The sequence below is a fragment of the Podarcis liolepis genome (assembly GCF_965112155.1).
Source record: "Podarcis liolepis genome assembly, chromosome: 3".
Taxonomy (NCBI): Eukaryota; Metazoa; Chordata; class Lepidosauria; order Squamata; family Lacertidae; genus Podarcis; species Podarcis liolepis.
The window spans coordinates 84710000-84722751 of record NC_139557.1 but is presented as its reverse complement, the minus strand read 5'-3'; the positions used below and the strand labels follow the sequence as shown (position 1 = coordinate 84722751).

At 44.7% G+C, this 12752-nt stretch overlaps 1 protein-coding gene across 8 annotated transcripts in view; it reads left to right on the top strand.

The window, feature by feature from the left end:
- The first annotated feature begins 388 nt into the window (after positions 1 to 388).
- Positions 389 to 12752, top strand: part of LOC310704079 (zinc finger protein 318-like) — a 44314-nt gene continuing 31950 nt past the window's right edge. For 3 of the 8 annotated variants that reach the window (XR_014524556.1, XM_083497077.1, XM_083497078.1), the window contains exons 1-4: positions 394 to 803; positions 2989 to 3203; positions 7861 to 8413; positions 11172 to 12581. Coding sequence is in view for 7 of the 8 variants with exons in the window: in XM_083497077.1 (XP_083353203.1) it covers positions 600 to 803; positions 2989 to 3203; positions 7861 to 8413; positions 11172 to 12581 (2382 nt within the window). In the remaining variant the exon portion in view is untranslated. Of the gene's footprint in view, positions 804 to 1940; positions 3204 to 7860; positions 8414 to 11171; positions 12582 to 12752 lie in introns of those variants that run through there. The other 5 variants (XM_083497080.1, XM_083497081.1, XM_083497082.1 and 2 more) reach the window with 4 other exon arrangements.

The following is a 12752-nucleotide window of genomic DNA, read 5'->3' as shown; positions in this document are numbered from 1 at the left end:
CGATTTTTATGATTTTACATCTGAGGACTGATTAATTGGGGGACAGCCTTTTTTGGTCAGCCAACTAAACATTGCAAGCCCCCTGCTTTCTTGGGCCTTTCCTCAGAAATCCGCCTATATACAGATCAGTGAGCAAATGACACGAGAGCCAGAGGAAGCCCGTGTTCTGAATCAGCTGAAATTCTCGCAGACCACTGCTGAATACAGAACACATCAAAAGGAGAACGGGAAACTCAGGGTATATTGCTCTACACGTTTTCTCTCTCTATGAATTCTGAGTTACCAGGCCGGACGGAGCCCACTGATACATATTTTTCCCTACCAGCGGCCTCTAGCGTCTGGGAGAATGCCTTACAGACCCGGGCAGGCGCAAAGGCCACGTGACTCGAGTTCCGCCTCCGCCATTTTGTAAGGACGTCGGAAGGAAGCGTCTTCCCGGTCCGCCCGCCCAGCCCCGCGCGAGCTGCGTTTGCGTCCGGTGCTACGTGCGCGCGCGAGGAGCGGGGGCAGTTGATGCGTGCGCAGAGCGGGGGGTGGGGGCTGGGAAGGGAGCTGGCGAGAGCGGCCTTGGCGGCGGCGGAGGCGCTACTCTTGTCGTGATGCACCGCTCCAGCAGCAGCCGCTCGAGCAAGCCGTCTTCCAGCCGGTCCAAAACCAGCGCATCCAGCTCCAGTTCGGCTCGAGGCCGCAGCTCGCACCGCTCGCGCTCGCGCTCCCGGTCTCCGCGGAGCCGACGCCGGCACCGCTCGCCCTCCAGCGGACGCTCTTCGCGCCGGTCGCCGCCTTCGCGCCGCAGTAGTCGGGTACGCTCTGCCCGTGGCGGCGGAGGCTGAGGGGGTTGCGGGTTGGGGAATTGGCCCGGCCTCAGCGAATTTAAGACGCCTCCGAGAGCCAGTGTGGTGCAGTGGTTAAGAGCGGTAGACTCATAATCTGGGGAACCGGGTTCGCGTCTCCGCTCCTCCACCTGCAGCTGCTGGGTGACCTTGGGCCAGTCACACTTCTTTGAAGTCTCTCAGCCCCACTCACCTCACAGAGTGTTTGTTGTGGGGGAGGAAGGGAAAGGAGAATGTTAGCCGCTTTGAGACTCCTTCGGGTAGTGATAAAGCGGGATATCAAACCCAAACTCCTCTTCTTCCGCCTCCCCAGCGTCCAGGGGTAACGGCCGCCCGCTCACCTCAGTACAGTGGTATCTTGGGTTACATACGCTTCAAGTTACATACACTTCAGGTTACAGACTCCGCTAACCCAGAAATAGTGCTTCAGGTTAAGAACTTTGCTTCAGGATGAGAACAAAAATTGTGCTACGGCGGCAGCGGGAGGCCCCATTAGCTAAAGTGATGCTTCAGGTTAAGAACAGACCTCTGAAACGAATTAAGTACTTAACCCGAGGTACCACTGTACCTTCCCCAAGGAGCATCCCCCATCTCTCGCACCTAACTGCCACTTACCGGAATAGCCAGCCGTTTTCCTGCCCCCAACTTAGTTATATATAACATCATGGCCCACATTTCTGGGTGTGCGCCCAGCAACCTTGAGCATCCCTAAGCAATCTTACCCGTGATCCCAGCCTTTGCTCTGTGGTGATGCGAAGGAGGTTGAAAGGCTTAATGACAGCTGGAGGGGAAGCTTTGCCTCAAAGTAGAGAAACATGAAATGTGCAACAGCCCTGTGTATCCTACATCTTAGAGGAAATCACCTTGGATTTAGTAAGACTTCTGAGTAGACCCGTCTCAGGTTGAGCTGCACGCTCCTTTCTTTCCTTCATTTCTACATGAAGGAAAGTGGCCGGTGATTTTTGCCCGCATAGAAAATACCCTTAACAGGTTAAGGCAATACCTGTAGACTTGGCTTGTGGTGGGGAGGAGCTTAGGTTTATTTTTACCAAAGGTCCGTGGATCATTGAATGAATTTGAAAAGTAGGATATTGGGCGCATAAACCTGGTTGGATTACTTGAAAATTATTTCAACCAAAATCAACACAGCTAATGGATAGTCATGCTTAGGATCAAACTGTGAATTTCAGAGAAGATTAGCCTTTGGAAGTGATTGTCCTTCACTTTTCATATTTGTCAATAACCAAATACTTAAAGATCTTAAAGGCTAGGGGAGAGATGAAGAAGAAAAGAGGCTGCATTTGCATGATCAGCTCTTGGCCTAATGAGCTGAGATGTGCATAAATTTACTGAACTCGCATGCAATCTCTTTGGTCCCCTGTCCCCTTTGTTCAAGTGGGAAACATGCCAGGAAACCATAGTTATTCTGTTAACAAATAATTGGAAAGCTGGTCAATGGCTTCCAAGGAGGCTAGAAAATGAAGCCATTGAAATAAAATTTGCTTCCAGTTCCTGTCTTGTTTGGAAGCCAGTGTTTGGATGTAACAGTACACTGCTGTTAGTTTTGATGCCTGGCTTTAGGAACGGAGCTGAGCAAGCTGCATGTGGATTTGTGACTGTGCACATATCTTGGCTTAATAAACTGAGATTTGATTATCTAGATAGCAGGAGGAAGCAGAGTGAGGAGATAAATGCTTCCAAAAGATAAGTTCACCTATCTAAAAATGTCTATTAGAACTTGGAAGTGCCCTGTTCGACTGATGGACTATCCCCCTGTTCCATTACTAATTAATTTTAAGAAACAACCCATTCCTAGAATTGACCGCTTTTCGGTGAAAAATGGGGGTGGACAGTGGTTTATTGGTGGTCTATGTCACTAGCAATAAATTGGGAGGCTTCCTATTCTTCTAAATGGCACAATTGTCAATTTAGCTGCATTTTCTCATTACATTGTTGGTGTACATATTATCAGATGTCTTCACTGCACATTATAAACATTAGGTGCATGTAGTGTTTTTCAAATCCACATCAACTGTAGTAAAATTTGCATACTGCATTAATATTGGCTTATTTCTTAAATAGCATTATGAACCCCCTGCCTCATAGTAACTTACTTGGCTATGAGAATTCTGATGTTTTGTTATTTTAATTGTAGAGACGCTCTCCAGGCAAGCACTCTCACTCTCCGGGCAAGCGCTCTCACTCTCCGGGCAAGCGCTCTCACTCTCCGAGCAAGCGCTCTCACTCTCCGGGCAAGCGCTCTCACTCTCCGGGCAAGCGCTCTCACTCTCCGGGCAAGCGCTCTCACTCTCCGGGCAAGCGTTCTCACTCTCCAGACAAACACTCTCCAAGTTTGAGTGATGGGAACAGGTAAGGCTTCTCTGAATGCCAGTCTCTCATAATTAACCTTGGTTATCTTTCTTGGTACTTGTCCCATGGGTAATATAAAACCCCACAACCTGATTGTAAGACGTTGTGGGAAATGTATAGGACATGTTGGGAATCTCACATATAGGACAGACATATTTAACTCTCTTATTGACATATTTTTAATACCTCCCTTGGTATGGATTTAAAATGTTAGGAATTAAAGAGAGGTATTGAAAACATGTCTCCGTTTAATTTCATACAGCCTTTTTATAAATAAGAGCAGGATGGAGATGGATAAAAAGTACATAGTTCAGTTTTGAAAACCTTTTGTTTGATTGAAATCATTAGTTTTTACATCTACTTCTTTGAATTTTTCTGACAGTTTTGTCTTCAGTGGATTCTGAGGAAGCCGTGAAAGTAGATGTGGAACTGAAACAGCTTCTTTTCTAAAAATGAACCCCAGTTGAAAAACAAAATGATGAAACACCCTTTTAGTAAATTTCTTGTCACCTCATGATAATTCAGCTGCTATTTTAAACTCACATGTTCCTGCAGGTACAGAAACAGTGTGAAGATCTATATTATAATTTGCTTTCGCTGCCCAAACATCCTGTTTTCCTAATCCATTTTTAGGGGTGAAATTTCTTCTGCAGATCCCCAACAGCAGGTTTCTATTTAGAATAGGGTTATATACACAGACATGTACATGAAAAAGGGTATATTTAGGAAAGATAATTGCATGAATGACAGAAGTTGTAAAACGCTTTCACACTGAACAGTGAAACTTCCCGGTGCTTTTACTTCCAGAGCCACTTCTAGAAGTAGAAGCAACAGGGAAATTTCATTGTTCAGTGTGAAAGTGTTAAAGCTATATCAACACTAGAATAAGGAAGACCCAAATTGGACCCACAAGAAAATGTTGCCACATAGAGTGCTGCTGATCAGGGTTCTCTCAGTTATTCCATTCCATTCCATTCCTCTTTGCACCCCCACCAGTGGCCTGTGTTTTTGCCCCCAACACTTGCCCAATATTCCATGTTGACAGAGCTTACTCAGTTTTCCTTGGGCTGGTTATTTCCTTATGTCTCTCCTTAGAGTTTTTGAAAATATTTTTTGTGCATCTGCAAATATAGCCCGCTCTTAATGTTTGGGCGGTTATTTTGGCTACAGAAGGATTCATTATTACCGTATTTTTTGCACCATAACACTCACTTTTTTCCTCCTAAAAAGTAAGGGGAAATGTCTGTGCGTGTTATGGAGGGAATGCCTACGGGTGGCATGCCTACGGATTTTCCTCCTCTAAAAACTACGTGCGTGTTATGGTCGGGTGCGTGTTATAGAGCGAAAAATACGGTAGTTTGCTGTTAGTATGTAGAATATGGAAGTATAACAGCATGTTGTAGGTAAGCCATCTAGACAAGAGGGAGTAAGTTGCGACCAGGGAGGATGGCATGATCTTTACTGGGATAGTAGCTGCTTTGGTAAGCTGTCTAGCTGTGAGTGAATTTTCTTGTGGGTGTTTCATTGAATCTAAGATGCTGTCAACAAGGCCTGTCAAAAGGCAAAACTTCTTTCTTTCTGCTGGGCAGGGCTGTCTTACCCATAGGCGCTAGGGTTGCGAGGCACCCAGGTGCCAGGCCCTCAGGGGCGCCAGGCTGAGAGTCCGGGGCTCGAGAGTTGAGTCCGGGAAGAGCCTGCCCATCAGTCGGAGCGCTGCAATGAGCTCTTCTGGGAGCCAGAGAGCAGGCGGGTGGGCAAGCAAACAGACACGCGCCCAGCAAGGAGGAGGAGGAGGACAAGAGGCGGCAGCAACAGCAGCGAGCAGAAAAGGCGGCAAGCGGCATTCTCTCAGAGTGCAGCGGGGCCATGCGCAAGCTGCCTCCTCAGCACGCCTTTCCCGCCTCGGCTTTAGTGCCGTCCCTTTGCTCCCCCGACACTGGAAGCAGCAGCAGCAGGCAAGCAGCCCCTCCTCATGCTGCCCTGGGTGGTAGAAGGGACAGGTGGGCCAAAGGGTTGACGTCGCTCACCTTTCCTGTGCGTTTCTCCACTTTGGTCCGACTTTGGGACTCGAAGTGCGCTGGCGGCAGCTCCCTGAGAGAGAGAAAGAGAGTGAGCAGCTTCGCCTCTTTTTGCCAACCTGGTGCCTGACAACTCTGGGGAACCTTTCCTTTAAAAAGGTCAGCAACTTTGGGGTTCCCCCCAAAAAAGGTTAACAACTTTGGGGGGCGCCGGGTGGATCTTTGCACCCCTGCGCCGCATATGCTTAAGATAGCCTTGTGCTGGAGTTTGGTTTGTTCAATAAACTTTGGCCAGTATTTTATTGCTGGGCACATTGCTCAGTGTCTCTGCTAACAGGGTGCTGTTAAAGTGATTTTAACTCTGTCGTGGTGATAAGAACAATGCAAATTACTGTATTTTTCGCACTATAGGACGCACTGGACTATAGGACGCACCTTGTTTTAGAGGGGGGAGAACAAGGGAAAAAAATTCTCCCCCTCTCTGCCCAGTGCCCCTTCAGCGAAGCAGCAGGAGGTGCTGCGCAGAGAGGGGGAGAATTTCCCCCCTCTTGTTTCCCCCCTCTAAAACAAGGTGCTGTTTAAGGTGCATTCAGTCGCCTTCAGGCGGCTACCTCGGAAGCCTGGGGAGCGAGAGAGGTCGGTGCGCACCGACCCCTCTCGCTCTCCAGGCTTCAGGTTCCTTTCGACCTGCTCTTTGGGGCTGGCGGGGGGAAGCCCACCACCAGCCCCAAAGAGCAGGTCGGGGAGCAGCGGAAAGGCGTGCAGCGAAGAGGCTGCTGCCATAGCCGCGCGTCACCTCTCCAGCTGGGAGAGGGTCGCGGGGGGCTTCTTTAGCCCTGTGCGCGCTGTACCGGCTGGAGTGGTGGTGCGCGGCTAAAGAGGCTGCTGCAATAGCCGCGCATCACCTCTCCAGCTGGGAGAGGGTAAGCGGGGCTTCTTTAGCCCCGTGCGCGCTGTCCCGGCTGGAGAGGTTGCGCGCAGCTAAAGAGGCTCCTGCCATAGCCGCCCGTCACCTCTCCAGCCGGGAGAGGGTCGCGGGGCTATGGCTTCTTCGCTCCATAGGACGCACACACATTTCCCCTTCATTTTTGAAGGGGAAAAAGTTCGTCCTATAGAGCGAAAAATACGGTATAACTTTTTTTCAACTGATAGCTTGCTCCTATGAACCGCCCCCCCGCCCCCCTTTTTTAAGGGCTTATAATAGCTTGAGCTGGTATAGGTCTGTGTCTTGATGGACAATTTTTTTCAGTTGAATCCAGTTTCCCATTACAGATCTTATTCTCCTGCAGTATTAGAAAATTAGATATATATGCTAGGTTCCCAAATGGTTCCTTAAACCAAGGTTGCTGTCGTCAAAATGGAATGCCTAGTTTCCATTTTGGGGCAAGACAGCTCCAGTCTTAGTTTTCAAATGACTGTCCATGATTGATTCTGAGTTAAACTTCTGACTACCTTGAGCTAGGTTAAGAGCTTTGAGAACTGGAAGAAGAAAAGTCACTTGATCCAGGAATAGTCCACATACATATGTATTGACTTAAATTTACCTCTTTTTCTTAATGGTGACTGTTCCTGCTCAGGCTGCACAGAAAAAGCAATTTGGTTCCAGAAATTCATTCCGATTGTGCAGATAAAATGTAACTGATAAAATTTTACAGGGTATTAGTGGGATATTAGTGTGTGAAATAGTCCAGATCCAATGATCCCCAGATGGTGATGTCGGGTGCCATCCTGGTGCCCAGGCATCTTCACTTGGTTGCAAGTGGTCAAAAGCCAGGAGCAAAATGCGCCTGGTGCCTGGCTAATTTTGAACACTGCTTTGAACTGATAAAGAAGTTGTCTTCCATATTTTGATATTTTGCTTCATACTGTTTTTGACATGTTAGGTGCATGAAGATCTCTTCACAATTATTGTTGGGAAAGCGTTCAGCAGGCTGAGTGTGATGAACACATGTATTTAGGTTCAATGCTTTCAGCAATCATTTAAAAACATGCATGGAAGTTATTTTCAGTAGTAATTCTGAGAAGTTTTTTTTTGTTTTGTTTTTTTGCTAAAGTAACATGCAGAAAACAGTATGTGAAGGAAATTATTTGAGGAGTGGAGGGTGAGAAACTTTGCTGAATTTGGAACTACAATATTGTTGCTGATGAAAGGGGGAATTCTACTACTGTAAAACATACCAAAATGTTCTGTTGTTTACTTTCCCCCTAGATAGCCAGCAAGACATTTGTGTTCTTTTTTTTTTATGAGACCATCTAAAAAAGCTAAACACAACCCTAAATGTGTGTTGTTCAAATCCACCATAAAATAATTGAAGTATGCAGGCCTTTTGTGTAAGATAAATAGACAAACTGGAACCTGAGTGCTCTCAAGTTTGGGCTTCTGTTCCTTCTGTTCCTGTTGCATGTCTCCTATGCTCATAAATAGCAAGATTTCTGAAATGAATTATTTCGCTCACTGCAGCATAGTTTGGACTGTCAAGGGGTGAAGTTATTGCTGAGTATATAAAATCTTCAGAACCAGCCATCTTGGGTTCAAGGCAAGAAGTATTGAGTTGTCATACAAAGGGCACTTTATGCCAGCTGGAGTTCAGGGGGGGTTATTCCAAGTTGCTGATTTTGTTCTGTACCTCTCTTATTAGGGATGACTTGGCTGATGGTCCAATATTTAGCAGTGGCCTTCCACGCCCTCAAAGCATTGAGCGGTATTCCTTGAGCAAGGAAACTCCTTCTTCACCTTTCAATACAGGACAAGATGAGGATTATCGCTTTAGAGACGATTTCCTCCATCAATCAGACTATAGCACCAGCTATAACCATCTACAATATCTCCCAAAGGAAACGGAAAGGTATAGAATGCTACTTGGGAAGCCATCAGAGGATACAGGGCAAGACCTAGAACTTCCTAAACATGACAGAGATGACAGACTGCTTAAGATAGACATAGAGCCTGAGGATTTCTTGTCTGGGACGTGGAGCTTCTGCAAACAAGATCCTAGTAAGAGCCCAAGCCTGCCGTTTCACGATGTGGATTTACGTGTACTTGAATATGCTGGGAGAAAAAGCAAAGAGGAGGAGCTGAGCAGAAATTGCAGTCAAGACCCTGAACATAAATATATTTATAGACCTAATGAAATAACAGCAATGCCCAAAAAATCTATTCTGAAGAAAAACAGGGATGATCCTTCGGTGCAGGTTTGGCATGTATTTCTCTCTCTGGTTAAACTGTCCTTTACACTTTTTACTGCTCTTTTATTGAATCTTAAATTTTATTATTTAACTTAATCTCTGTTAATTCTGGAACAAATACCCTCAGAATAATATCCAGGCTTCCCTCACAGTTGTGGAGTTTGTTTGGTATAACTTGTAGAATAATCAGCATATTGGATCCCATTTTTCTTGGAATGAGGACATTTTACTAGTTTTGGTATTTAGAGCAATTCTACCTTTCAAAAGTTTTCATTCAGCTTATTCATATAGCTTTAAAATTCACACACAATCAAAATCCTTACTTATTTAAAAAAACCTCTAAGCTTTCCAGAAACAGATTTCCAGGTAGTATACATAGGAATTTAAATACAGGCGATTCCCTGTTAGTGTGGGGGTTGCTTTCCAGGTCATTGTGCATGTCAGCAATTGTGCGTAAGCCCATTTTGCTCCCTTCCAAAGCTGAAAGCAGCGCATGTCTTGGTGGTCACATGTCAGGTAGACAGGTGTGCAAGGTGATCGCCACCTGTACTACAATCTAAAACAACCAAGAATACAATAAAGTTGAGAATGGCAGAACTATTCAGCTAGATAATATAACAATTTGCAGTGGCTGGGTGACAAAAACATTTTTACCTGGTTTGAGCACCAGATTCACTATCCTTGGCAGTACATTCTGTAGCTGTGATGCTATCACACAGAAGAGCCTCCCACTTGTATATGTGTAATGTTTTTCTCCTATAGATAGAACCTGCGGCAAGGTGCCAGAAATGTTTTAACACCTTGACATCTGAAGGCAGCCCTGTATAGGAAAGCTTTTTAAGGTTTAATTTTTTACTATGTTTCTATATATATGCTGGAAGATGCCCAGAGTGGCTGAGATACAAATAATAAATTGTTATTGTTATTGTTATTATTATTAATCTGGACATGAAGGGGTTTTTTACCTCTACAGTAGAAAAATCAGAATAGTCAAGATCACCAAATTAAGGTGGTTTTTGGAATGGTACATCTGGGATTTGTTTTGAACCATTTAATGGTACTTGCAATGGGTTGAATGTAAACAAAATAAGGGTACTATTATTCACATCTGTGTGTAGGCTGAAATTGAAGAGTTGGCAATTTATGCAGTACATTTACCTTGTTGTGCATTTTTTTAACCCGCTTGAACCTAATACAAGAATCTTAATACTAGAATTACCTAGTTGGATTGGACTGCAGACATTCTCTCAGATTGGTATGGAATGCTCTGAACAGGTGACATTTCATACTATCATGACTGTATTGTTTTTCTGTTGTGTAGCTGTGGAGAGAGAGCACCTTGGCAGGTGGTTCCAGTACTAAATATTGTAAATAAATAATGCTTTTCAAAACCGTGCCAACTATGATGTGGCAAGTACCTTTTTGGCATCCTGCTCTCTCTGTCTCAGGGTTTCAGCAAATGAAAAAATCAGTTCGTTTCTGATAATAGTAACAATATGCCTTTGGGAATTATCTTTTTGTAGCCGCCATAACCAGAGCTGCACATAATGCTTGCTTGTGCATGTTTTGGTGCAAAAACACTTTGGGTTTGGTGGAAAATGTTGATTTCAAATCTCCAAAGCTATTGTTTTACATATGTTTGTCCCTGTCCACTGCCACTGTGTTGCTCCTCAGTTACTCATTTGACATGGTTTTTCTTCTCTATTATTGCTGTGTAATCTCAGCAAATCAGGCATCGCAGAATGATTCTCAGGGTACTGCATAGCTCATCAGCCTTGGCTAAATGACAGTGTTATTCAGGGCAAACAAAGCCCTCTCATTGCGCTCACTGTGAACGAGGATTGGCTTGAGTAGGGGCAAGAATTGCACAGCTGTTAAAAGGTATCAAGCTGACAAATCTTACCTCGCTGGACTGGCAGTTTTATAGCTCATTAGAGCAGTGTTGCAAGCCAGGGTTGGCCTTTAGTGGGGGATAAACGGTCACTTTCTCTTCCAGTGCCCTATTAAAGACGATCAGGCAGGAGTGTTGATTGTGGGCAGTGAAAGTGACATGACAAAAGTGCATAAAATTATGCACAGCATGGAGAAAGTAGCTAGAGAAAAGTTTTCTCTTTCTCATAATACTAGAACTTGTGGACATCCAAGGAAGCTGAATGTTGGAAGATTCAAGACAGACAAAAGGAAGTACTTCTTCACACTGCACATAGTTTAACTGTGGAATTTCTGCCCTCAAGAGGCAGTAATAGCCACTAACTTGGGTGGCTTTAAAAGAGGACTGGCAAATTCACAGAGGTTATGGCTATCAGTGGCTGCTAACCCTTATGGATATGCTCTGCCTTTACTGTTGTGTTGGAGGTGGTTTGCTTCAGAATACCAGTTGCTGGAAACTGCAGTTGGGCAGAGGGCTGTTGCTCTCAGCTCTTGCTTGTGGGCTTCCCTTGGGATTCTAGTCGGCCACTATGAGAACAGGATTCTGGGCTAGGTGGGCCACTGGCTGGATCCAGCAGACTGTTCTCACGTTCTTAAAGTATGGCCCATTCCTAATCAAAATGGCCATCTTATGCAGATGAAACAGTGTGGTATTTTGGAACTATTTTGTCTCTTTCAATTCCATTTTTTATCTTTGTCTTACAGTTTTCAGTTAGTGTTATGAACTACTGAATATAAACCCTTTATATTAAAGTTATGTCTGTCTTAATAGATTGGGAAAGTGATTAGCATCCTTGCAAAATGTAGTAACAAATGACAATTTCTTTCTTTTTAGCCTGAAGTCTTTTCTAGCAGTTCTGCCTCTCTCAAAGAGCCCCCTCTTCTTTCAGATGATCCTCCTTTTCCCCAGAGAACCAACAGCATTGCTCCTTTTTCAACTGAGGAGGTGAAATTCCTCAAACAGTTCAATAAAAATGCAGATGTAGAACCTGCAAATATAACATCTGAAGGCAATGTGCATAATTGGAAGCTGCATTCTGGCCAAAAACAAAACATTTCCCATTATAAACAGAATTTTGGGAGCTTTTTGAATCGGAGAGAGTGTCATGAGTCCACATCAGAGCCAGAAGACCAGCACAGTTACTTCTTGCTTCCCCATGAAAGAACCAGCCAGGATGGGAATGGCTTTTCACACATTCTGAGTATGAAAACAGATTCTACCAGCACTCAAGAAAAGAGAAGGAACAGCCTCCTTGATGATGTTGAGGCTGAAGAGAAATTTCTTTATGGTGATAATGGGGATGACTCAATTTTTATTCAAAGGATAACATTGAGTGGTGATAAAGAACATGGAAGGAAGAAAATAAACTCTCCTCCTGCTAGTCTGTCTGTAAAATCAGACACTTTAGAAGAATCCAGACCAGAGCATGAGAAAATTTATGACTTGCTCAAAACTATTGGTCTTGACATTGGGGTGGCTGAAATTGGTAAGCTTGCTGCCCGCACTCAGGAACGCCTCCATGGGAAGAAAGCATCTCGTTCTCCTGATCGTCGTTCAGTGGCTTCTCATAAAGCTAGGAAAGAATCTAGGGAGTCTAAGGAAAGGCACTGCAGTAAAAGTGACACTCATTCTTCAGAGTCAAGGTGGAACCACTCTCCCTCTCCTGATTATTTCCCACCATCTAAAGAGATGTCTCCTGATTCACATTCTAAGCACACTGAAAGCAAAATTGTAAGTCAAGATTATGATTTCCCACAAGAGCAAGCTGTTCCCATGGCATCTCCAATTCCATCTGCCCCACCTTGTCTTCCTCACATGTTTCCTGCTCCCATATATCCCCAGTATAATGTTCCATTCTATTTACCATTCGGTGCAACTCACCTGCCACAAAACTATCCACCTCCCACAATGCCCCCTCCTGGCTATAATCCATATGGACAGTATTTCACTTATGCAGCTTCTGGCTGGGCCACGTATCCTCCTCCCCAGCAGGCTGGTCCTGAATTTCCAAATGCACCTGAGTATGGTACTCCAACAGTGCCACCAAATCATTCAGTTTCCAACGTCAAAGTTATTCAGACAATTTCCACAACACGAAGGACTTGTGGTATCCAAAGAAAGACATCTATGATTGTTCAAACCCCTTTCTCTGCTCCTCATTCCAAATTGCTCCCTCAGCCTACCCACAAAGGCGCTAAGGAAAGAATACCTGATGATAGAAATCGAGCTGCTCAGAAACAAAAGGTGAGAATGTTTATCTTACAAGCAGATGTATCTTTCCCCCCCACCACACATTTCCTTTTCCACATAGTAGCAATGTAGTTGCTGCTATTGAGAAGTGGATAGTATCCTTATAGACTTACTTCTGAATGCCTTATACTGTAGTTTAAAAATATATACAGTGGTACCTCGGGT